Here is a 26,974-nt window from a genome sequence, read left to right as displayed (position 1 = left end):
TGCTCCCTGGCCCCCCCCCCCCCCCCCCCCCCCCCCCCCCGAAAAAAAAAAACCCCCCACATATTTGTACATAACAAATTTACCATTCGGCAGAATTTCATTAAATTTCTTTCATTCTTTTCTGTGAACATTTATTAGAAACATGTGAAGTTGCGCACCCACCCCCTCCCCCTCCCAACCCCACTTCCCCACTTTTTTTCATTTTTTATTTCAGATTTTTTTTCAAACCTTCCATGATTATTTATCAACATGCAAGTTCTCCCACCTCACTCCTCCATACAGTCATGCCCACCCACTAATCATGCATCCTCTGCGCCCCCCCCCCCCCCCCCCCCCAACTTCACCCTTTTTACTTTTTTTTTTATTTTTTTTTATTTTTAATTTTCCATCAATATTTATAATCAACATGTGAATTGCCCTCAGCCATGTTCAAGATATCTTACCTGTGTTCTCTTAAGGACATTTGTTCTTTTAAGTTCAAATGTACATGATAATCAGCAACACCTGGTGCCAAACCACTCAAAGGCAATATTTCGTTCCAGTTAAACTTCAAGCTCACATAACTGCATTGAATTTTAAAAGCTAAGCTTATTACAATAAGCATATCCCATTCAAAATAAATTCTTTGGTCAGGATCAAAGTATCATACATTTATTGTGTACTCTTTAATTAAACATTTGTTTTCTGTTAAATTGATTTTGACTAATGAAATTATTTGCTTCTTATTAACATCCTTAACTTTTTGACGGATATATTTTTTGCCATTCCTCACCACAAACCCTTTCGGCGGGGGATACCAATTCATCGAATTTGCTTGTTCTTGATTGTCTTACATCTTGATTCTTGATTTGCATGCATCAAGACCGTTTGTCTCTTTGAATTCTTGGCCAAGATTAAAACTGGGTTAAGAAAACAGAAAAAGAAAAAAGAAACTATGTAACTTAGGTTTTTAGCTGGACTATTCAAAGAATAGGGGAGCTATCCTACTCGCCCCGGCGTCGGCTTGAGCGTCACACAAATGTTGAAGTTTGCGTACCACCCCAAATATTTTCAAAGTCCATTGATATATTGCTTTCATATTTTGCATACTTGTTTACCATCATGACTCCAGTCTGTAAAAAGGAGGAGGCAACTCTATCAAGCATTTTGACTGAATTATGGCCCCATTTCGACTTAGAATATGCTTATTGTAATGTTAAAGTTTTAATCTTAGCTTATATTATACTATCAAGCACTCAGAATAGTCGAGCGCGTTGTCCACTGACAGCTCTTGTTATATTTGATGGAGGCAACAGCAGAACATTACTAGTAGTTTAAAAAAATGATCTGATATACTGAAACCATGTTTGACTTAATTTAAAGACTTGTATGGATTTTCTACCGAAAGATCCAACAGGAAGTTCATTTTCCTTTTCATTTTGTGTGATACTAAATGGACGATTCAGACCATGTCTTTTGCCAAGAATTTCATAGCCATGAGAAAAATCGGGGGAAATTTTAAACACGTTGTTAGAGACATAGCCACAAACATATAGGTTTCCTGCTGTGTCTATTGCCATTCCAATTGGTCTTATAAGATCTATATGTCTGAAATAGCCTTGAACAGTTCCATCCATAGTTAACATTATCACTAGGTCTGAATCAGTTAAATATATGATGTTGTTATTAGGACTGACTGCAATGTTCCAGGGGCTGATGATTTGAAACTTATTCCATATGGGGATGTTGGTTAGAAGTTGACCATTCATATTGTAGCTTTCTATGTGGCGTTCCTCACCACCGTACAGAATATAGAAAATATTATTGCTGTATGCGATATGCTGTCCATGTTTCGGTACATATATGCTTTGTCTGTACTTTTTGACATTTGTGTACGTAACGTCATGCATTAGGATATAACCATCAGACGACAAAATTGCTACCATGTTATCCTTCATTGTAGTTATGCTTGTACTAGTATAGGCTCGTCTGCCATTCAGAATCTCATTATGTCTGCCATCTGTTATATTAATAGTATGAAGAGTATTTTGAGAAAATGCTATAGCTAAGAGATTTTCTTTTGAAATATAGCACAGTTGTTGTGGATCAAAGGACAGTTTGATTTCATGCGATTCTGGTGATGTTTCGAAGTGAATCAGAAAAATATCAATTGTTAAAGCTGATAAAAGCACAACCAATAACCACACCAGTAATTTATCATTTTTAACTTTTTCTTTATGTGCTGTTAGTTTTCCATGCCTACTATCTTGAGGTGTCTTTTTAGTTGGTACATACACATATTTTGATATTTCAGTCTCTTCTAAATGTGTTCTTGTGTCTTTCAGATTGTTTAAGATTGATTGACTTTTCATCTTTGCCTCTTTTGCTGCCACAAAAACTTCACTTCTTGTAATATCTACTATTTTATTTTCTATTTGAGATTTAAGAGTTTTTATTTTGGCTTTTGTTAATATAATATTTCCTTCCACCATTTCCAGGTTTTCACTGTCCAACGTTTCAACGTCATTTACTTCATTTTCTAGTTCATCAAATAGTTCATTTATTTCTTTTCTGTCCTTTTTCAATGCACATTTTGCTTCGTTGTTGTACTGTTTTATTTTTTCCATGCCGCCATCAACAATAAGTTCTATAGCATCCACCTCTTTCTCAGCTTCTTCTATTGCATTTTTTATATCAACAAGTTCTTTGATTTTGTCAAAGTCCTTAACTAATTGTGGCAAATGATGTATTTCCTCACAGTGTTCATGATCATTAACTCTAGAAGTGGAACATGCTGTGGTTTCACATGTTAGACAGTAGAATTTAATCAGTGCATCAGAATGTTGTGAGCATGTCTGTATATAGAAGTCTTGAGGCATTTTGTCCTTGTCTTGCTGGGTATGATTTGGATGAAACTTCTCGTGATAATTCAAACATGTGGCACAGAAGTAAGTGACACATTCCACACAAAATCCATCAGCTGGCTGGTTCTGTTTTCCATCTTTGTAACAGAATTCACAAAACATTTCCATCTCTTCATCCAATTCATAAACTTTTGTATCTGTCTTGCTGGCTGTTTCAGTACCTACAAAAAGATTCACACCTCTAGCTTAAAGGTCGAGGTCACACTAAGCAGTAAAAATTTTTATTTGATCGGTATAGGGTGATATTTAATTAATTTGACACACACATTTCCCAACAGTTATTACTAATAACAAACTTCCTAGATGAGCTTCAAATCTGATAAAAAGATGACCGTTATCTTTTTGCTGGTATAACCTGACAAAACCACTTGTTTCTTCTGTTCTAATTAAGAAATAATAAGTTCCCAAGCGTGGTTTATCGTAGAATAACCCTGTTTTGAGGTCTTATGTGTAAGGATATATCATGAAGGCCGTAGGCCTGAGTGATATATTGTTTTGCATAAGAACGAAAAACTCGGGTTATTCTATGATAAATCACACTTGAAAACTGGTTATTTCAATTCTAATAGACATACTAGTATCAACAATGTTGTTTTGAGGTCTTATGCGTAAGAATATATCATGAAGGCCGTAGGCCTGAGTGGTATATTGTTTCGCATAAGAAAGTTGCCATTTTTTCTAACATTGTTGATACTAGTATGGCGTGTTAGAATTAAAATAACAAGTTTCCAAGTGTGATTTATCACATACAGCCTTTATGATATATTGTTTCACATAAGAAAGAAGAACTCGGGTTATTCTATGATAAATCACACTTGGAAACTTGTTATTTTAATTCTAACAGGACATACTAGTATCAACAATGTTAAAAAAAATGGCAACTACTTTTTACGACATGAACTACACTTTGTGCTACGCACCTGGATTGTTCTATACATAGAGGATGACGTCACTACTTTGCACGCGCATGGGTTATCGCAAAATAACCGTTGATTGCTTTTCTTCTGTGTGTATATAGGTTATTTGCTGGGTCGTGTTAGAATAATCAATTGATTAGCAGATGTGCATAACTAGATTTTGACAGTGCTAAACATATCATTTGCATGACTATAATCATTGTTAAACATGTGATAGCATCTGAAAGGATTAGATTATTTCTTATAGTATTAGAATTACCCTTAAGGAAAAGAAAATTAATTCAAATCTTCACATATATTTGCAACAAGTGATATTAATCATTTGTGTAAAATAAGAATTATATTGATGTGCAGAACACAATTATATACATGTACTACATATACCTACCTTCAGTCATTGTCGTTCTCTCCAAAATCTTAATGTCATCTTGTGTCTTATCCCGGTTTCACATTCAGTACAGATAATCTTATATGTAAGGAGAGTCATGTTTCATATCATTTGTTGTCCGGCTTTAAGATACTTAAACAATCAAAGTACAGAAAGCATTTATCTGTATTAAACAGGAAGTAATGCTTGTAAATGCATACTGGGTAATATGATTAAAAATGTTTGTATGCAATGTGATGATTGTAAAGTGGTTCTGAATTTAGCCCATCATTTCATAGTACATGTGTATCATGTCTGTTCATCTTTTTTGCTTAATGTCCTTGACCTTTAAGCCATTCCTCCTAGTTTATGTTTCTTTTGGTCTGTTGTAATTAATTACAAGGTGCTTTTGGTATTTAACTGTTGAGTAAGTTGAACAAATGTAAAGTAATTTAGTGTACATCAAACCTGTATTAAGCAGCCAGTCGAGGGAACGACAAAGTCTGGCTGTATTAAACAAGTTGAAATAAAAAAGTCATATTTGGGAAGTAAGCCGACTGACTAAAGGCAAGTGATTGTTTATTACAGGTGACTGCTAAGGCAGGTCCAGCTATACATTGAAAGTTTTTACATATTTTGTTTACCTTTACTCTGCTAAATTTCTAAAATGGACTGGTCCATCATTCAATTTGGGCAGTTCCATGTATTATTTGAAGGGGTGTCACTGAAAATTTACTGACCAATTAGTGAACAGTGCAGACCGTGATCAAGATGTGCTGGCTGATCTTGGTCTACACTTCTCGCAAAGGCAGAATCACTTGCCAGCAGCAGGCTTAAGGTTAATATGTTTACTTCTTTCTGAAATTCAAACAAGTACATTAAGTTAAGCAACCTTGATCAAATTCCACTCTATCTGGGGTTAAAAACTTTGTCCTATTGGTTAGCAGTCGGACGCTGTACCCTAGCATCTAGATGCAGAGGTCTTTAATTAATATACATAAATATTAGATGTGTATATATGCTTCGGTTAGATGTTAGATATTTAATGTCTTGTATCTGAGTTTGTTTTTGTTATGCCCCAGTTCAAAAAAGAGGGTAGTATATAGTTTTCTCATTATCAGTTAGTTGGTAAGTCTGCTGGTTTGTCCACAGGTAGACAATTTGGTTTCCATACAATAACTACAGAATGCTTGGGCCTACTTTTACCTACTCCTGTTATTTTGGGAGGAAATAGCTCAAAGGTTACAGTCACAAGTGACTATCGGACTAAAAATGGCTCAGCAAGTAAAGAAACACTGGTGTATAATCATAAGATACAGAGCTGATTTTGGTTAAAATCCACTAATTTTTGCACAAGTTATGGCCCTTTTTTGACTTTTAGCAAAATGTTGATGTTCATTTGATAACTCTTGAAACGGATGAAAGGATTGAATTTATTTTTGGTACAGAGGTACATGATTATAAAAAAAAACAGGCAAAGTTGATTTTCATTTTAATACAATCAGCCAATTTTTGGTAGAGTTATGGCCCCTTTTTGCAAAATGCTGATGCCCCTATTAAAAGGATGAATAGAATTTTTGTTTGGTACACAGATTACAGTCTACCAATTTTTGGCAGAGTTATGACCCATTTTTGACTTGAAATTTTGCAAAATGTTGATTTTTGTTTGATAACTTTTGAAAGGCTAATTGATTAAATTCATTTTTGTCGAGCCCGCTAGTTGTCCAAATGGCTGTTTGGTGTATGTGCGTGTGTCTGTGCATGCATGTGTGTATGTGCGTGCGTCCATCCAGATTTGTTTGTCCAGACAATAATTTTGACATGCATGGAGCAGTCTTGTTTATATTTGGGATGAATGTTAACCTCATTGAGACGGAGTGTCATGCGCAAACCCCAGGTTCCTATCTCAACAGTCAAGATAGCAGTAGGAGGTCATGTCAGATCTTGTCCGGCCCTTAACTTTGACATGCATTGAGGAATCTTGTTTATATTTGGCATGAATGTTTAACTCAATGAGACAGACTCTATCTCAAAGGTCAAGGTCACAGTTAGGGGTCAAAGGGCGGGCTCGACATGTTGCCCATGGGTATCTAGTTGGTACAAAGGTACATTATTATAAAATGCAGACCAAGTTCGATTTCAGTTACAATCCCGCAATTTTGCCAGTGTTATGGCCCCATTTCAACTTCGTTAAAAGTTTTGCATGTAAGCATATTTTTCATAAAATACTTGGCCATATGCTTTCAGTCTTCACACATGTCTTTGTGGCATCATGAAGTGACCTCATATGGCAAATTACTTTACTCTAGCTTTATTTGGTCAAAATTATACCCATTTAAACATTTTTTGCATGTAAGAATGTTTCATATTTTCCATATATCTTTGACATCATGGGATGGTCTCACCTGTTGGCAAAAGTTTGCCTCTTTTTCAACTTAGAAAATTTTGCTAATGATTTTGTATGTAAGCTAGTGTTAGATGGAAGGGCTTCAAATAGTAGTGTGCTGTCTTTAGACAGCTCTTGTTCAGTTGAGGTGGAGGATCTGATAGGGCTGAGGATAGATGACAATTATTTACTGACATAATTCAGTTGAGATGGAGGATCTGATAGGGTTGAGGATAGATGACAATTATTTACTGACATAATTCAGAGGAGATGGAGGATTTGACCGGGTTGAGGATAGATGACAATTAATTACTGACATAATTCAGTGGAGGTGGAGGATTTGACCAGGTTGAGGATAGATTACAATTATTTACTGACATAATTCAGTGGAGGTGGAGGATTTGACCGAGTTAAGGATAGATGAAAATTATTTACTGACATAATTCAGTTGAGATGGAGAGTTTGACCGGGTTGAGGATAGATGACAATTATTTACTAACATAATTCAGTTGAGGTGGAGAGTTTGACCGGGTTGAGGATAGATAACAATTATTTACTGACATAATTCAGTTGAGGTGGAGAGTTTGACCGGGTTGAGGATAGATAACAATTATTTACTGGTGGAGGTTGAGGTGGAGGATTTGACTGGGTTGAGGATAGATAATAATTATTTACTGACATATTTCAGTTGAGGTTGAGGATTTGACTGGGCTGAGGATAGATAATAATTATTTACAGACATATTTCAGTTGAGGTGGAGGATTTGACAGGATTGAGGATAGTTAATAATTATTTACTGACATATTTCAGTTGAGGTGGAGGATTTGACAGGATTGAGGATAGATAATAATTATGTACTGACATATTTCAGTTGAGGTGGAGGATTTGACAGGATTGAGGATAGTTAATAATTATTTACTGACATATTTCAATTGAGGTGGAGGATTTGACTGAGATGAGGATAGATAATAATTATTTACTGACATATATCACATATTTCAGTTGAGGTGGAGGATTTGACTGGGGTGAGGATAGACGAGGATGAGGCCAACATGGAATTACAGTCAGCGCTTGATAAAGCCAGAAAATTGAAACAGAAAAAGGAGAAAATAAATCCTGACAAGGTAATACGTAACCTGGTTGCTGAAATGTATTTAGCATGCATGTTGGTAACTTATTTGAGTTAGATGTCCATGCCAACTTTCAAATATAAAAATTTGTGTGTTGTTGAAGACAAAATAGCAATTTTCTGTTTGGCAACTACTATTTATGTCTCCTTCATCCCCATCACTGGGGGAGACATATTGTTTTTGCCCTGTCTGTCCATTTGTCTGTCCAGCACACTTTATTTCTGATCAATAACTGGAGAACCTTTTGACCTAGAACCTTCAAACTTAATAGGGGGGGGGGGGGGGGCACAGGGCTTTTGGAGTAGACGACCCCTATTGTTTTTGGGGTTACTCTGTCAAGGTCACGGGCCTGAACATGGAAAACCATTTCCGATCAATAACTTGAGAACCACTTGACCTAGAATGTGGAAACTTCATAGTATGATTGGTCATGCAGAATAGAGGACCCCTATTGATTTTTAGGTCACTCTATTAAACGTCAAGGTCACAGGGGCCTGAACATGGAAAACTATTTCCGATCAATAACTATAGAACCACTTGACCCAGAATGCTGAAATTTCATAGGATGATGGGACATGCTGAGTAGATGACCCCTATTGATTTTAGGATCACTCTATTAAAAATCAAGGTCACAGGAGCCTTAACATGGAAAACCATTTCCAGTCACAGGAGCCTTAACATGGAAAACCATTTCCAGTCAGTAAGATTCAAGAAAAATGCTAGAAAACTGTTTAATGTTTTAATTTTGAGTTTCAATCTTTTCTTTCTATTTTATCATTAGTTCATTACTTTTGAAAAGATGTTTTTTCCGCTAGTTGCCATGTTTTTATTAGTCCCCAACTGGTTGAAAACCAGTTTCGGGGACAAAGGAATGCGCTTTTCCGTCATTCTGTCATTCCGTCCATCCGCAATTCGTGTCCGGTCCATAACTCGTTTATCCATGAAGGGATTTTATTATTACTTGGCACAAATGTTCCCCATGATGAGACGACGTGTCACGTGCAAAACCCGGACCCCTAGCTTAAAGGTCAAGGTCACAACTGGAGGTCAAAGGTCAACAGGGCTTTTTTCCTGTCCGGTCCATAACTTTCCCATCCATGAAGGGATTTTAATATCACTTGGCACAATTGTACCTCATAATAAGATGATGTGTCATGCACAACTTTCAGACCCCTAGCTCAAAGGTCAAGGTCACACTTAGTAGTCAAATGTTAACATGGCATGAACAGGGTCTGTTTCGTGTCCGGTCCATAACTCTTTCATCCATGAAGGGATTTTAATATTACTTGACACAAATGTTCTCCATGATGTGACGACATGTCATGCGCAAAACCCGCACCCCTAACTCAAAGGTCAAGGTCACAATTGGAGGTCAAAGGTCAACAGGGCTTTTTTCCTGTCCGGTCCATAACTCTCTCATCCATGAAGGGATTTTAATATCAATTGGCAAAATTGTACGTCATAATAAGACAATGTGTCTAGCACAACTTTCAGACCCCTAGCTCAAAGGTCAGGGTCACACTTAGTAGTCAAATGTTAACATGGCATGAACAGGGTCTGTTTCGTGTCTGGTCCATAACTCTGTCATTCATTAAGGGATTTCAATATTACTTGGCACAGATGTTCTCCATGATGAGACAACATGTCATGCACGCAAATCCCGGAGCCCTTGCTCAAAGGTCAAGGTCATACTTAGAGGTCAAAGGTCTAATTCAAGAATGACTTTGTCTGGAGCATTTCTTCTTAATGCATGGAGGGATTTTAATGTAACTTGGCACAAATGTTCACTACCATCAGACAAATTGTCTTGCGCCAGAACCAGGTTGCTAGGTCTAAGGTCAAGGACATACTTAGAGGTCAAAGGTCAAATTCAAGAATGACTTTGTCGGGAGCATTTCTTCTTCATGCATGGAGAGATTTTGATGTAACTTGGCACAAATGTTCACCACCATGAGGCACACTTTTTTAGAATTACGTCCCTTTGTTGTTACTATAAATAGATTACATTGTAACTTTTTTATTACTGGCCGTAGGGAAAAATCGAGACCACTTTTCTGTGGTACAACATGCATGTTACATCCAATATTTAGGTGTATTTTGATCTATTTCTACCTGGTAAAGATTTTCTTGTGGACTTACATTTTATAGAATTTTTTTTTTTTTTAGGATTAAATTCACTTTGTTGTTACTATAAATAACTTTTATGATAACTTTTTGTATAATCGGCCAAAAAAATTCCAAATGAAAACAACTGTATGTTTTTATATATGCAAACTTTAATCCAAGTGCTTTGTTATATTATATTGTATATATAGTACAATATTGTTTATACATCATTGACAGATATCAGTTCATTATGTTATACTGCAATAGAGAAAATTAGGTGCCTTCCAGTAGGGGACTTTGTATTGCATGGCAATACTTCATTCACTTGTTTTTCTCTGAAATTATTTGCAGGGGTTGGAAAGTTTACCTGCTTTGTCAGCTCAAATTACTTAAGTCTGTACTAAATTGTAAATGCAGTCGCTGTGGTGAAATGAACAGACAAATCGTAGTAAATGAAGTCTATGATACCATAGATGTTTTTAAATGTTCGTATTCAATTTTTCCCTGATTTTCAGATAGCAGAGAGAGTCAAAGTTGCAGAGGACACTGATATGGAGGTAAAACAAAAAGGTGTATCGATAACAATGAACTCTACCTCAGAGTTCTGTCGAGCTCTTGGTGATATACCAACATACGGACAGTCAGGCAATAGGAATGAAATTGAAAAGGATGAGCTCATGGTATGTAATTATATAGAGGATATTACATGAGTCTTTTCATACTGAATTTATTAAATGAGTTGAATAAAATAAAATGCGAGGCGCTGCCAAGCATTTCATCAGTTTTATTCAATGAGTTTAATAAATTCAATGTGGAAAGACATAAATGTAATATTATATTTATCACATGTAAGCTTTTCCTGTTGAAACAACAAAATTTCTTCTTTCTTTACCTATTATATACCAAGTAAATTCGACCAACGTCTCCTATAAATAAACGACGTCAGCATCAAAGCTTTATTACATTAGTGTATTATCAAATTTATGTAATGGCTTTATTTCACCCCAACGACGTCAAACATGTGATAAAATTATTTAATTCAGGTTATACAAGATGATACATTTAATTTACTTTTGATGAAACATCTTTGTATAAATTGGGCTGTGTCTGTCGTCTGGTGTTAGCTTTTCACCTCTAAATGACTTCTTGTTGTGAACTACTCAGTAGATCATCAAAAAAATTGTGTGTAGCGTCCTTGTAAGGTCTCTCAAGTTTGTTTCTTTCAAAGTATGGACTGAGTATTAAAAACAACATAAATATACCATTGATATTTTTCATGAAAATATGTAAATATTTATATAAGTAACATTGTTTAAATTATTTGACTGTATACTGTTTATGTAGGAGTTGGAGAAGGAGTTGTTGGAGGAGAGACGGAGGATGGAAGAGGAGGAGGAGGATGAACAGTCTGGATGGAATAGGGTGGAGATAGATGAAACACCAGTTAATATTCAGGTAAATATTGATGGTAATTGTTAAATTTTGTTCTTTGATCATGTTTTCAAGGTTTGTATCTCATGGTTGATGAGACATGTCATTACTGGCGAGATGGTTCCCTTCTCAATCTGTTAATAGACCAGTCAATGTTGAAAGAAGTATGACATGGGTTAGTAGTTATATTGGTTGAGGAAACACAAGTTAGCATTGAGGTCAGTTCTTTAAGTGTGTACGAAGATTGAACATTGTACACTTACTGATGGATTGCTTTTCAGTAGCCAAAGCTATTGCCCAAGGACCAATGGTTAATAGTTTTGACTATTGACCAACAACCCATTCAATAAGTGTGTTATTACATAACGTAACGATTAAATTTTCATGATTTTTTTTTTTGTACCCCCCCCAAAAGTGATCAGTAACAACAGTAGCTGTGCATGATGTATGTTAGGTTCTTTCAGAATTATTTTTTGCAGAGTTATGGAACTTTCTTTTTGTTACTATATTTTATACATAGACACAATCTTGTGCGCACCAACTCTCCTCATCCCCTTGACACAGTTTAATGAAACTTCACACAAGTGATCAGTAACAACAGTAGTTGTGCGTGGTGCATGTTAGGTTCTTTCAGAAAAAAATTTTGCAGAGTTATGGAACTTTGATTTTTGTTACTATACTATATACAAACAGTCTGCATATGCAGTCTTGTGCGCACCAACTCTCCTCATCCCCTTGACACAATTTAATGAAACTTCACACAAGTGATCAGTAACAACAGTAGTTGTGCGTGGTGCATGTTAGGTTCTTTCAGAAAAAAATTTTGCAGAGTTATGGGACTTTGATTTTTGTTACTATACTATATACAAACAGTCTGCATATGCAGTCTTGTGCGCACCAACTCTCCTCATCCCCTTGACACAATTTAATGAAACTTCACACAAGTGATCAGTAACAACAGTAGTTGTGCATGATCCACGTTAGGTTCTTTCAGAAAAAAAATTTGCAGAGTTATGGGACTTTGTTTTTTGTTACTATAATATATACATAGACACAATTTTGTGCGCACCAACTCTCCTCATCCCCTTGACACAATTTAATAAAACTTCACACAAGTGATCAGTAACAACAGTAGTTGTGCGTGGTGCATGTTAGGTTCTTTCAGAAAAAATTTTTGCAGAGTTATGGGACTTTGATTTTTGTTACTATACTATATACAAACAGGCTGCATATGCAATCTTGTACGCGCATAATCTCCTGAACCCATGCACACAATTTAATGAAATTTAACACAAGTGATCAGTAGTAACCCTAGTTGTGCATGGTGCATGTTAGGTTCTTTCAGAAAAAAATTCTGCACAGCTATGGGACTTTGTTTTTTGTTAATATAATATATACATACAGTCTGCATATGCAATCTTGCATGCACCTAATCTCCCGAACGCTTGCACACAATTTAATGAAACTTCACACAAGTGATCAGTACCGACCCTACTTGTGCATGGTGCATGTTACGTTCTTTTAGAGAAATATTCTGCAGAGTTATGGAACTTTGTTTTTTGTTATTATACTATATACATAGTCTTTATACTTACAGTCCACATAATTATGCAGTCTTGTGTGCGTCAAATTGCAATGTACTATGTCAGTGCATTTGGGGGGTACATTCATCACCTTCAGTGATAGCTCTAGTTAAGTTTGACTTTTACTCCAGCAAAATTTAGGGTAGAACTGTAGACCATTCAAAAGCATTAACTATGGACAGATCACTTGTAATAACAGTTAATTTGTAGGCTACTGAGGTTTCAAAAACATGTCTGTATTTTCGTTTTAATTCTAGGGAGAAGAAGGGGCTATTTTAGAGGATGAGCCAGTGCTGAACAAAGGTATAGGGCAGGCTCTCAATGTTGCTGTAAATAAAGGCTTCCTGCAGAAGGAGAAGTTAAAGTCACAGAAGATGAGCAAAGTAATGTTGGAAATGACAGCACAGAATTATTCCATAGAGGATAAAAGATATGAGTATGTTATTGTTGACTTCTGTGCTCATATATAACTGTATTTTAAATTTCTAATAATTGAAATTATTAAGTAAGGTAGCTTGCAAATGTTTGTATTGATTGTTATGTAAGAAGTGTAGCTGAGCTCAGAAGGGAGAATCAGATCTTTATATTGCAGTGTTGCAAGATTGATCCAAGGGTAAGGTGTATGTTCTCCATATTGTGTTTATACATTTGGAGAAGTTAGCAGTAATTTATGGAGAACAGATTAGGACTGGTACATAACAGAAACATTGAATTAGTCGCCTTCCCCCCCCCCCCCCCCCCCCCCCACTTTTTCCCTGCAAAAAAAAAAAAAACCCATAAAATTGGGCCTGGCCCAAGAATATCTTTACATTTTGAATACATGGAATTCCAGAGTCACTGGTTCTCAGCCGCTATTTCATAGCGGGAAAAAGTAAGTTCAGATAAGAAACCACAGAAAATTGATTTTTTTTCTCATTACTGATGCTGTTTGGCAATCTTTGTAAAACAAACTGTCCTTGATTTTCTATCATGTTTAGTAATTATAGGTCGTTTTAACATTGATTTTGCATTCACTTTCAGTGATCTGGATGAGAAGTATAAAAAACGTGACAGATATCAAGGAATGTTAATGGACTTTAAAGAGAAAGACAGTTATAAGCCTGAGGTGAAATTAGAGTACGTTGATGAATCAGGGCGTCATTTGAATCGGAAAGAGGCGTTCAGACAGCTCTCTCATAGATTTCATGGAAAAGGATCTGGCAAGAAGAAAACTGAGAAACGAGGAAAGAAGATGGACGAGGAGCATGTAAGACTTTTACAAAAGCTAATTTATTAAACTAAACATCGTTAATGGGAGAAAGTCCAAAATATTGAAAATTCTTGCTTTCAAACATTTAAAACAAAATGAAAGGAAAAAATAATACCAAATTTTTGTAAAGATGAAAAGCCATAGACAAATATCACTGCATCTGTTTGTTTGTTTTTTATTCAAATATCATAATTTCAGATTTATGTGTAATTTGAAAATGATGTAGCTGCCTATATATATATCTGCATACAGATCTGATCCATTTGCAAAAATTTGCTGGTTTACTATGGCATATTTAGGACATTTGAGCCGTGCCATGAGAAAACCAACATAGTGGGTTTGCGACCAGCATGGATCCAGACCAGCCTGCGCATCCGCGCAGTCTGGTCAGGATCCATGCTGTTCGCTTTCAAAGCCTATTGGAATTAGAGAAACTGTTAGCGAACAGCATGGATCCTGACCAGACTGCGCGGATGCACAGGCTGGTCTGGATCCATGCTGGTCGCAAACCCACTATGTTGGTTTTCTCATGGCACGGCTCATTTGTCATATTTCCAATACAAATCTGGGGATAATGTGTAATATCCTTTAAAAATAGATGGTTTTCTCATTTTGACATCTGTTTCATGAATATATTTTCAACTATTTGCAGAATAAAATTGGCCTGATTAGAAACTTGGGAAATCTGTTTTCTGACTACAGTCTTATATCTTATGAAAAAGCATATTAGTATGTAATAAATATGAAATGATAATTAGAGTTTTTTTTTTTTTGATATATTGTTTTGAAGATATTGTTCTTTGTTTACAGTTAATGATGAAGATGAGTGCGACTGACACACCCTTAAATACTGTAGCTTTGTTAAAGGAGAAACAACAGCAAGAGAAAACACCATATATACTTCTCACTGGAAATAAAGGATTTACGTATGTACACTTATCCTTCATTGTTCACTAACCAAAGTTTCAGCAACCATTTAAAATAGTGTGCCCTTTTTTTCTTGAAAGCTTGCCATATAATATGTCCCAGTTTTGACCAATGTTTCTAGGCATGGTGACCTTGGGGCTATGACACAAAGGTTGTGGGTTTAGTTTTCCAACTGGCTAATATTTTGCTTGATGATTTCACTGACTTTAGCTTCACAACTAACAACTTCTGGTCTATTCCTATGTCTCATGTGGGAAAAGTTATTCTACATAGTACTACATCATTTTTGGTCCTGAGGTAATCAGTCATTGATGTATCACAAGTTACGTTATTTCTTGTCTGAGTGAATGGTCCTTTCTACACGGTTATAAACCTGATACCAGTCTCATATCTCCGACTTCTGATTTGTTGTGTTTTTAGAAATTGAACAATGGTAAAGTTCCATTCTGAAACTAGTCTCTAATTATGTCTCCCCCAGGAGACATATTGTTTTTGCCCTGTCCGTCCGTCCGTCCGTTCGTACGTCACACTTCATTTCCGAGCAATAACTGGAGAACCATTTGACCTAGAACCTTCAAACTTCATAGGGTTGTAGGGATGCTGGAGTAGACGACCCCTATTGTTTTTGGGGTCACTCCATCAAAGGTTAAGGTCACAGGGGCCTGAACATTGAAAACCATTTCCGATCAATAACTAGAGAACCACTTGACCCAGAATGTTGAAACTTCATAGGATGATTGGTCATGAAAAGTAGATGACCCCTATTGATTTTGGGGTCACTCCGTCAAAGGTCAAGGTCACAGGGGCCTGAACATTGAAAACCATTTTCGATCAATAACTAGAGAACCACTTGACCCAGAATGTTGAAACTTCATAGGATGATTGGTCATGAAGAGTAGATGACCCCTATTGATTTTGGGGTCACTCTGTGAAAGGTCAAGGTCACAGGGGCCTGAACATTGAAAACCATTTCCAATCAATAACTAGAGAACCACCTGACCCAGAATGTTGAAACTTGATAGGATGATTGGTCATAAAGAGTAGATGACCCTTATTGATTATGGGATCACTCCGTCAAAGGTCAAGGTCTCAGGGGTCTGAACATTGAAAACCATTTCTGATCAATAACTAGAGAACCACTTGACCCAGAATCTTGAAACTTCATAGGATGATTGTACATGCAAAGTAGATGACCCCTGTTGATTTTGGGGTCTCTCCATTAAAGGTCAAGGTCACAGGGGCCTGAACATTGAAAACCATTTCCGGTCAGTAACTTGAGAACCATTTGACCCAGAATGTTGAAACTTAATAGGATGATTGGTCATTAAGAGTAGATGACCCCTAACGATTTTGGGGTCACTCTGTGAAAGGTCAAGGTCACAGGGGCCCGCACATTGAAAACCATTTCCGGTCAGTAACTTGAGAACCACTTGACCCAGAATGATGAAACTTCGTAGGATGATTGGTCATGCAGAATAGATGAACCCTAACAATTTTAGGGTCACTCTGTTAAAGGTCAAGGCCACAGGGGCCTGAACATGGAAAACCATTTCCAATCAATAACTTGAGAACCTCTCGACCCAGAATGTTGAAACTTCATAGGATGATTGTTCATGCAGAGTAAATGACCCTTATTGTTTTTGGGGTCACTCCGTTAAAGGTCAAGGTCACAGGGGACTGAACATTGATAACCAGTTCCGATCAATAACTTGAGAACCACTTGACCCAGAATGTTGAAACTTCATAGGATGATTGAACATGCAGAGTAGATGACCCCTATTGATTTTGGGGTCAGTCTATTAAAGGTCAAGGTCACAGTGGCCTGTTCATGTAAAATCATTTTTTGGAAATAACTTGAGAACCACTTGACCTACAATGTTGAAACTTAATAGGATGATTGGACATGCAGAGTACATGACCCCTATTTATTTTGAGGTCACTTGATCAAAGGTCAGGGTCACAGGAGCCTGAACAGTGACTTGAGAACCACTAGGCCACGAGTGTTGAAATTTGGCGGGATGACTGGACATGCCAAGTAGATGATCCCTATTGTAGCCAACCATCAGTGTCTCTTTGACTTTCGCTCCTGACCCCTATTGACTTCTTGCCTATAGGACTTTGCATTGGGGGAGACATGCGCTTTTTTTACAAAAGCATTTTCTAGTTTCAGTTTTATGACCTGGCTTACAGTTAACAAAATTAAGGAAAGGGGCCTCCATGGCAGAGAGGTTAAGGTCACTGAGCATTACTTGCCCCACACAGAGGTTCAAAAGCTCTCTTGGGGTGTAGAATTCTTTATATCAGAATGCCATCCAGCTGGCTTACCTAAGCTTCATTCTAAGTGCCACCAATGCATGAAATGTATTTTAAACCTTCTCTGCACATCAACTTCAGTTGTATCTAGATCTATATGTTGTACACTGTCTTGCCATATATCATGTATTTTATGTCCTCGTGGGTGATTTGGCTTTATGGAATATTGAAATAAACTACCAAACTATCATGAAACAAAGCAAGGAGCACCTGGGATCATTCTTCCACCCTCGAAAGCCAGAAAATTTGCCATATATGATCTACATTGTGTCAGAGTGACTCTAACCCCAACTAAACAATTCAAAATTAAGGAGCAACAAGGAACACTACCCAATGTAAGAAGACAATGGTTGAAATTTTAATTCTTTACACAAGCAAAAAGTCTACTTAGATTTAAACTTTTTTTCAGGTAGTGTGTAATACATTTAAATGTTATCGTGGGGCTAGGAGTACTGCATTTTAAAAATTAGAATTAGTTTCTGAAATTATAAGGGAGAATATTCGTAATGTATGGTCAACCTGTGAAATATATAGAACTTTCATAAAAGACAACACTTTTGTGTATATTTCTTTCAATAAATACAGTTTTCAATTTTAATGGAAATAAGCACCCTTAAAATTTTTCTGATTTTATGGTATTTTTTCTAAAATTCACTGCTAACCTATTACTGAGTAATGCTCTTTATTAATAATGATTAAGTCTAGCAAATTTTCAGTCTTGCATGAGAAAGAGTGAAACAGTTTTAAATGTTACCTACTGTAATGAACTGTTTAATAAAGGAGTTATGTCATGTGTGTTTAGAAAAGTGCATCAAATAGCTATATACTGTTTTCTTCAAAGTTTTCAATAATGTAAAATGCTTTCTTTTTCTTTGTTTCACAGACAGACAATGGTGAAACCTACAACTTGATACAGCTGTGGAATATGGAATATGAACTTATTGATGCAGTATTATATAGTGCTGTTCAGAAATACTGTTCCAGTATGAAGGATGCTTATTTTACATCGTGTTAAAAGCAACAAGATGTTCCGAGTTTCATTCCAAAGACTGTAACAGTTTAATATACCAGTAGTTCTGAATGATTTTGATGCATAAGCACACAGGCTGCATACAAAATTTAGATTATAAATTGCCAGTGAAATAATTTGTTTGCCCTATCTGTCAACAGGAAAACTTAGAAAAATATTAGATGCAATATATATATTTTAGCTTGTCTGATTTTTGAAAAAAATCTACAAGGTATTGTCAGCGTTGGTGTTGGTTAAAATTTTTGTTTAGGTCCACCTTTTCTCCAAAACTATAAAAGCTACAGCTTTGAATCTTTGCACACTTATTTATTATCATTAGTTGACTTTGTAGGCCAAGAACCATAACTCTGATTTGCATTTTATCAGAATTTTGGCCCTTTTTGTACTTTGGTTACTTGGTTAAAATTTAAATTTGAGTTTCTTGGTTAAAATTTTTGTGTTTTTTTTCTCAGAAAAAAATAAGAGCTACTGCTTTGAACCTTTGCTTACTTGTTTATCATCATTAGGTGACTATGTAGTTCAAGAACCATAACTCTGATACGCATTTTGTCAGAATTATGGCCCTTTTGTACTTAGAAATTCTGAACTGTAACTCTTTCCTTACATACTGTCCAGCACTTGCAGACAAGCGATGGCACCGGTAGGCGCTGCTCTTGTTTGATTTATGTTGTCAGTGAATTTTAGAAAATGAGAACAGTTGCAAAGTTTATACTTACCTTGTTCAAAAATTGGGACTTTGTATTGTTAGCAGTCAGAATGCAGACTGTTATTGTGAAAATGTTAATTGTAATACATTTGTAGAATATGGCCTTTTATCTTGTGAACATTAATAATAAAGTCCAATAAAATGCATCCAAAATATATTTGTTGTTACAGTCTTATTCCATTTTGCTTATACATGTTGCCTCAGATTTGCTTTGTTTTATAGTTCAGTCATTGCTTGAACCATTTCATCACCACTAAGCTTTTGTACATAACAAACATTTAATAAAATCAAGCTGAAGGTCAAAGTGTACACTCAAAGTCGCCATGCACCAAGACAAAGTCCCTGATTCATTTAACACTATATGCCTAAAATCATTTTGTTACATAAAATTGTGTGTGTTTGTTCAGGTTTAACGTCTTTCTCAACATTTTTCAGTCATAAAATATTGTTTAGAAAGACGTTAAACCCGAACACAACACACACACACACACAATTTTATTTAACAAAATGATTTTAGGCATATAGTGTTAAATGAATCAGAGACTTTGTCTTGGTGTATGGAGACTTTAGAAGAAGTGGACATCAAGGACTAGATACAGATAAAATTCTCTGCGTCCTTTTGACCAAGGTAGACTACAGCGGGAAGGCACTGGTTTAAACATCTACAATGTACAATATCAATTATTGAAGCAGCTATAGTTTACACAGTTGTGGCCCTTGATAAATTCTGTTTGTGAAACCATACTTTTGAGGGGACACCTGTGTCAGGTGGATCTATTGTTTGTTTCAGGTTTCAGTACAAATTAAATTGTCAGAAACAAGTCAACTCTTGCCTTACGCTTGTTCATAATTGTTGCCTTAACTTACCTCTTGATAGAAAAAGTTAAAAGATCTGCCTATGCATGGTTTTAAAGGTGGTCAATTGGATTTTTGACATGGTCATGGATTTGTTTAAAATATTTTGGAGTGATATCCTACACTTATGTTGTTAGGTTAAAGGTCAAGGTCACAAATGGAGCTCAGATGTCAAATTTGTCCTTCATATTTTGTGTCAATAGGATAATTTCATAGCCATCTTAAGTATTGACTTCAGTCTTGACATATTGGTAGGTGGCAATGAGATGATGTGAAGGGTGCATGAACAAGGTTCTGTATGTCGCAAGTGAAGGTTACAGCAAGGTCATATCTGTATGTTAGGTGGGTGTGCAGAAGGCATGAACTTGGTCAGTAGGTCAAAGGTCAAGGTTACTGCAAGATCAAATCTGTTCTATTTTGTGTACAGAGCATAATTTAATAACTGTTCAAGTTGACAGTTGGGTGGTTATAAGACGACGTGGAGAGCACATGAACCTGGTAGGTTGGTCAAAATCCCAAATGGTGTTCAAATGTCAAATCTGTCTTGTATTTTGTGTCAGAAGCATAACTTGATAAATATTCAGGTATTTACTTTAAACTTGTCATATAGGTTGTTGGCAATGTGCAGAGTGCATGAACCAGATTGTTACATAAAGGGTCAAGGACAAAAATGGAGCTCAAATGCAAAATCTGTCCGTCGTACTTTGTGTATAGACTTCAAACTTGGCATATAGATAATAGATACGTGGCGATGAGACGATGTGCAGAGAATATTAACTTGGTTGGTTAAATGGAGTTCAAATGTCAAATCTGTCCTTTGTATTTTGTGTCCGGAGCACAACTTGGCATTAATATCCCCCACTCCATGAAAGAATAATTTTTAATTTCTTGTGCCTTGGTATTTCGTCACTGCCGACACATGAAAAAACCCACAACCGCCACCCATTACCACTATATCACAGTTCCTCTGACACAACCCTTAAAAAATCTTTATTTTTTTCCACCTCTTTGAGCGTATACTGCCCTGCTTTGCGCAGCTCTTGTTTTTATTTTCCAGTCTGAGAGCAGTTGGGTAATGTTAGGCATGAACTGGAAGTATTTTATAATTTTTGTTTGTATAAACTGGTTGCTCAGTTTTTTAAACATGAGAGTAAAATTAATAAACGTATCTGATTAATTTTTTTTTAGACATATTGAAAAGACTGCATTACAATTTTCACTAAACTTAAAAAAGAAAAGAAGGATTTTTACAGAAGTTTGAAACTAAACGACAATTTTAACATTTTACAACCTCACTTTATATATGTTAGTTAAATAGATTGGTTACACCCTAATTCTGTGGGCTTCCTTTACAGAGTGACTTAGAATCTCTGTGAGTTCAAAACCTTGCATTGGGTGTAGAATGAGCCTGATTTACAGAAGGTCATTAGTTCTACCCAATTATCCGCCCCATCTGAAACAATGGCTAGATGGCCACCTGGGGCCTTCCTCCATCAGTAGCTTGAAAAGTTGCCAATTGGCCAAAATTTTGTTGGTGTGACCCCAAACCAAATAAAATGATAAAAGTCTATGAAGTTAACACTGGCTTCAAATGTAACTTTATTATGTAGCCTTACTACTGTCAACAGGGTCGGACACAGTGGCCCCCTCCACCCCTCCCCCCCCGCACCACCACCCCTCCAGTTGGATGAGAAGTGACCTATAATACCCGTCAAAGTTGAACCCAATTATTTTGGCAAAGGAATAACATTTTCCGAAAATTTAGACCCAAAAATGCACCAGAAGCCAACATTTCATACCTGTGTTTCAAAATGTTCTAGGGAGAGAAGACCCATTGAATCCCCTTAAAATGAGAGGAGTATTTTGTCCCATACCTCAAAATTTAGACCCCAAAATGCCACAGAGGCCACCATTTCATTCTTACATTTCAAAAATTTCCACTGACCACGCTTACACGAGCGGAGGGCCTCCTTCAATACCAACCACCTTACGGCGCTATGCGCCTCGCCGGTAATAACGCCTTCGTTCTAAACTGGTCCCCTTCTCCCTGGGCCTGGTCAAATGGAATAGTTACACACAGACTATTTTTGAAATCAAAAGGAATAAATATTGATTTACAAAGATTATCCTTAAAGGGAGAACATGACCAAATTTGATAGAAGTCAATAACCATACAATTAACTGTTTGTAACATGCCGTACCGTTGCCTAAAATAACTGTCACAGAATGTATAGACAGAAAATGTTTATCAAATGAGACTTACTACTTTAAATACCACCTCTTAGATCATGCAACATTTCTTGCCAATTTTCTACATGGTCCCTGTCTTGAAGTCAATACAGAAAAATGAACCAGCTAACTAGCGGACAGTTTTATTCACATTCCGTTCGTAAATTCTATATTAAATAACAAAAGTAGTTTATAAGGTTTATATGTAATTCTATATTACATAATGACTATATGCTTTAAACAATAACTGGAAATTCTGTTTGTTACATAAAGGCAGTACTTTTTTTAAAGTTCTGCATTACATGACAGTGCTTTTTAGTTTATGAAGGAACTGGAATCATCGTGCATTCCTTGGGAGGTATGAATACACTCGGGTCACTGATCCCCAAATGCAAGTCGTAATACCTGAAAAAAAAACAAACAAAGGAGCCAACATTATATTGAGCGAATCCAGTGCTTCACTAGTAACATTGAATACAAAACCAAACCTCTTGAGCTTGATGAAATAACTAGCATTTGGACAAATGAACCCGGGACGGTTTTGGCATCTCAGGGGTTTCTGTATCTTATACTAGCCACCAACTAAATTTAGTATCTATTAGGGGTGGCAGCAATAAGTAAGCGATTAATATACAAATGTAATTATGTTAACAGATGAGACCCTGTACACCCTCCTCCAGTATACACATGAATAATTGTAGACGCAGCCAGAGTTTATTCAAAATTTGATAAAGGAATCTTACCGCAATAAAACCATATTCATATTGAATAGACAAATTGTTTGGTATATTTATTTTGCAACGGAATCTAGAAGCACTGGAAGAGTAAGCTGACCGTCAAGTGCTTTAGCCATATCAAAGACACGAAATAAACAAATAATGAAATATACTCGACCTTTCCTCGTAGTGTTCATCTGTAGTGTTGCTGCGAACGTCGAACATCAACGGTATGCAGTCTGGTTCTACAACTGTAACTAAGTATTCCGCTGTAAAAATATTGTGCAATGTCAAATAATGTATCAAATACAGAATATCGTGTGATGTAAGAGTCCAACGTTCTGTTTCTTATTTATTCTAGGCCAGCTCTTGCATGCATGCTGAATCTGAACTAGCAAAGCAATCTTTTATTTTTTATTTTTTATTCGTTTTTGTTCGTGTGAGTGTGAATAAAATGCTTGGTCTGTTCTGTTCAGATAAAGCTTTTAAATAATTAACGTGATAAAATTGATACCTATTGGTAACCTAGCTAACAACAAGCACAATGGAAAAAAACATAGTTTAACAACGGAAAAACTGTCTTACCACCATCGTCAAATTTTCCACCAAATGTCGCTGCGATGATGGATTCTGCTGGGATTCCGGCGGCTCCATACTCTCCTTCAAATAGGAAACGTGCATCCGGTTGTATACCGACACGGCGGAAAGAATGGGTCAGTTTAGTCACCGTACATTGCATAGTTTTTAGATTCAGCGTGTAGTTCAAACCCTGTGATTAGAATAAATGTTTTTCAATAAAATGAAATTAATGGCTTGAGTGACAAGCGTATTTTTTTTCAAAACAACCACACAAGGAATTTACGGAACACAGATTGGTATGATTGTAGTTACACCACCGTGTTCAGTCGGTAGCGCCGAAGAACTTCGCACAATAGGCATTACTACAGCTGGTGTCACCAGTTGAACCCAGTGAAATAGGTGTTGCTGCTAAACGTAAAATCTGGTGTATGTTTCCCAAAGCCTACATAAGATAAAGTTGAACTTGGATCACAGAACTCAGCTATGTACAGCATATTCAATTAAACATTTCGCCATCTAGCACAGATTGAAATTCGTAAGGGTTTAACATTAGAAATGCAGTTATGAGACGCAGCTGTTGTCCCAAAACGACATAGTTGCTTTTTCAAGGATCGCTCCGAGTTTTTTTTTACTTTTACCTACGGAAATTGTGCTTTATCAGGTATGTCTTTGTAAGATGTGTCCATGTTTTAACACGACCTTCTTAGCTAAGTCCCTTTACAGATTATTGTCTAGGAAGGAGAATGAGAATTATTTAAAACTTGTCTTCCAGTCTGTTCCTTTCCAATGGTGTTTTGATCCAGTATGAACTATGAATCATTCTTCTTAACTTTGGGAATAGTGTATTCCTTGCGACATAAACTAAATCAAAATGGAATCCACTATATTTTCTTCATGTAACTTACCTCGTTATAAAGATGAAGTTTAGCATAGTAATCACGCTCCTTTCCCACCTCGCGTTCTTCTTTGCTAAACGTGCGCATATACATCTCGTCGTAGTAGTGCTCAGCCAGCTCATAAAACTGCTTGTATCTGTCCATCTAAAAGAATATAAAATAAACATACAAAGTACCAAATACCACTTGCACACTTTTGTTGTTTTTATTTTTCATCGCACGCAAATACAAGTTTTGAACAGTACCTGTATTGGACTTGGCCTTCGGCACGCTGAACCAAATATTTCATGTAGACAGGAAAACAACGTTATCAAGAACTACCCTTTTCAGTAAAGATGTAGATACACACTGCAATTTCTTTACAGTTTTTCGACAGGCCCATTAAATTTTAAATGATATCGGTTAAAGAATTTAATTAAATTTTATAAAGGGAGATAAATTTAAAAGCAAAGAATGTTATGGTTCTGATATTACGCATATCAGCTGTCATGTGTGACTTTTTAGCAGTTTACAAAGTTTTCACTTGTGTTCTAATAAGTCCTTAATTTGCATTGTGCAACGTCTCTTTATTGAAAATTTATTGAAAGATTGAACTTTCTCTTAGATGACAGATGTATGAAAACTTACGCGTATACGTCTCCCTGTCCATTGCTTCGGCGATTCTGGAATAAAACATACCTTCAGTGTAACAATCTGCAGATCAAAACAAATGAATATATTACTACTAGTACCCGAATATTTGAAGGACATAGAAGCACATAGCTGTGAATCAAATATGTGGATAAATTTGGCAAGTATCTTAACTTTCTTGGACAATTAGAAATGTAAATTATTTCTTTTTTTTAAATTAAAATAAACGTAAACTGATCATAGTCTGGATTACCTGCCCCTTAATTGCTAACTATTAGTACACACCGGGGACCAGGCTAAACTGAAGCTAGGGTTACGGTTCTCAGTTGTAGAATGATTCAAGTGTCAAGTGAAATGTCATAAATTCTCAGTTAAAAGATATGACTCGGACAAGTATATATATTGCTTTATAAATGACAATAAAATACACAATTTTAGAAATGATTGAGCTAGAGTTTTTTAAGTCATGGCTCATTTATTACAATTATCATTAAGTATCTTTTCATCTCAGACAAGACATGTTATTGTCCTAAAAGGGACATACATTGTAAATTCACTCTTTAAAAACGCCACATTTATAGTTATACTAGTAATTGGACACTCAAGCTAGAGTTGTGGTTCTGCATTCCGGCTCGGTTGGCTTGTTGTACCCCACGACAACAAAGTTGTAAGGGGGGTATACTGGTTTCAGGTTGTCTGTCTGTCTGTCCGTCCGTCTGTCTGTCTGTCTGTCTGTCTGTCCGTAGACACAATCTTGTGCGCACCATCTCTCCTCATCCCCTTGACACAATTTAATGAAACTTCACACAAGTGATCAGTAACAACAGTACTTGTGCATCGGGCATGTTAGGTTGTTTCAACGACAAAAATTGCAGAGTTACGGAACTTTGTTTCTTGTTCACATACTATGTACATACAGTCTGCATATGCAATCTTGTGCGCGCCTAATCTTCCCAACCCTTGCACACAGTTTAATGAAACTTCACACAAGTGATCAGTATCAACCTTAGTTGTGCATGGTGCATGTTACGTTCGTTTAGATAAATATTCTGCATAGTTATGGGACTTTGTTTTTTGTTACTATACTGTATACATACAGTCTATCTAAATACAGTCCACATAATTATGCAATCTTGTGTGCGTCAAATTGCAATGTACTGTGTCAGTGCATTTGGGGGTACATTCATCACCTTTAGTGATAGCTCTAGTTATTCCTACCAAGTGGCATTGGTTTAAAAGTTATACTTAAGACAAGAAATTGTAACGCAAGGACAAACAGCGGCGATAATAAACATAAAAGACATGAAAAAGTAATAATGCCCGGCCGAATTTTGGGACCTCAATTGCAGTGAAGTTTTAGTCAGTTGTCTTTGACTCTCACTACATAGGTGGTTCCACTGTTGTCTGAGTGGTAAATTCAACGCAGACCGAGCCGACGAACTGACATTTGTATATATCATTTCGTCTAGATTTTTCCACTCGCTCTGGGTAAAATTCAACGCTCAAACAACGTTCGAACCATCTGGTCCCAGCGATCGAACTTTATGCATACAACTGGCTAACTTAGGTCGTAGTACCCATCTCAGTGTGCAATCGTGCCATTAAGCAGTTTCAGAAGTTTGCAAAGGAACGACCCGTCGGACACCTTATACAACCTATTAAATGCTGAAAAAAAAACAACACTTACCACAGGGTGCTGGAACCTGTGCGCAGCAGACGACAAATAGGGCAAAGCAGACGAAGATCTTCATGACTCGTTCCACTAGCAAGGTCAGACTGAATGATACGCTATCTTGATGTTCTTATTTATGTTTCAACCCAAAACATGCCTCTTATCAGACAAGGGTTTTAAACAACGTAATTATGTCGTGATAGTGATTAAAATGTGAAAAGTTTGACATTCTTTCTTCGCTGGATGCGGCCATGTGTTAACAGGAGGAAATATATTAACAAGACAATTAATATACTGCTTTGCATTTTTTAAATATTTTTATGTGCTATGCCAGGGTATTATTAATTCT

At 36.4% G+C, this 26,974-nt stretch overlaps 3 protein-coding genes across 3 annotated transcripts in view; 1 reads left to right on the top strand and 2 right to left on the bottom strand.

Annotated features, from left to right (window-relative positions):
- Nucleotides 1-19,205, top strand: part of LOC123527537 (U4/U6.U5 tri-snRNP-associated protein 1-like) — a 52,982-nt gene extending 33,777 nt beyond the window's left edge. The window contains exons 13-19 of the mRNA XM_053527536.1: nucleotides 7,576-7,697; nucleotides 10,325-10,489; nucleotides 11,154-11,264; nucleotides 13,081-13,259; nucleotides 13,844-14,069; nucleotides 14,883-14,998; nucleotides 18,196-19,205. Coding sequence (XP_053383511.1) covers nucleotides 7,576-7,697; nucleotides 10,325-10,489; nucleotides 11,154-11,264; nucleotides 13,081-13,259; nucleotides 13,844-14,069; nucleotides 14,883-14,998; nucleotides 18,196-18,223 — 947 coding nt within the window. The 3' untranslated portion in view covers nucleotides 18,224-19,205. The remainder of the gene's footprint in view (nucleotides 1-7,575; nucleotides 7,698-10,324; nucleotides 10,490-11,153; nucleotides 11,265-13,080; nucleotides 13,260-13,843; nucleotides 14,070-14,882; nucleotides 14,999-18,195) is intronic.
- On the bottom strand, nucleotides 337-6,658 carry LOC123527544 (uncharacterized). Its single transcript, XM_045307068.2, has 2 exons — nucleotides 4,209-6,658; nucleotides 337-3,064 (listed from the first exon to the last, which is right to left on the bottom strand). The coding sequence occupies exons 1-2, from the start codon at nucleotides 4,216-4,218 to the stop codon at nucleotides 1,314-1,316; spliced, it is 1,761 nt and encodes a 586-aa protein (XP_045163003.2). The 5' UTR covers nucleotides 4,219-6,658; the 3' UTR covers nucleotides 337-1,313.
- A 3,054-nt stretch (nucleotides 19,206-22,259) lies between the features above and the next one.
- On the bottom strand, nucleotides 22,260-26,764 carry LOC123545329 (mammalian ependymin-related protein 1-like). The gene is made up of 6 exons (XM_045331660.2): nucleotides 26,641-26,764; nucleotides 24,951-24,985; nucleotides 24,333-24,467; nucleotides 23,434-23,617; nucleotides 23,027-23,117; nucleotides 22,260-22,537 (listed from the first exon to the last, which is right to left on the bottom strand). The coding sequence occupies exons 1-6, from the start codon at nucleotides 26,702-26,704 to the stop codon at nucleotides 22,453-22,455; spliced, it is 594 nt and encodes a 197-aa protein (XP_045187595.1). The 5' UTR covers nucleotides 26,705-26,764; the 3' UTR covers nucleotides 22,260-22,452.
- Between the last annotated feature and the right edge of the window lie 210 nt (nucleotides 26,765-26,974).

This window comes from Mercenaria mercenaria, chromosome 1 (genome assembly GCF_021730395.1).
Source record: "Mercenaria mercenaria strain notata chromosome 1, MADL_Memer_1, whole genome shotgun sequence".
Taxonomy (NCBI): Eukaryota; Metazoa; Mollusca; class Bivalvia; order Venerida; family Veneridae; genus Mercenaria; species Mercenaria mercenaria.
The sequence above is the reverse complement of the archived record's forward strand: the minus strand, read 5'-3'. Positions and strand labels throughout refer to the sequence as shown.

What these genes read in the sequence shown, in the direction of transcription:
- LOC123545329 (XM_045331660.2), bottom strand. Translation starts at nt 26,704, where the DNA reads ATGAAGATCTTCGTCTGCTTTGCCCTATTTGTCGTCTGCTGCGCACAG. An exon ending in ACAGGTTCCAGCACCCTGTG is followed by an intron (nt 24,986 to 26,640) that starts GTAAGTGTTGTT and finishes GTTTTATTCCAG; the next exon opens with AATCGCCGAAGCAATGGACA. An exon ending in GGACAGGGAGACGTATACGC is followed by an intron (nt 24,468 to 24,950) that starts GTAAGTTTTCAT and finishes ATATTCTTTTAG; the next exon opens with ATGGACAGATACAAGCAGTT.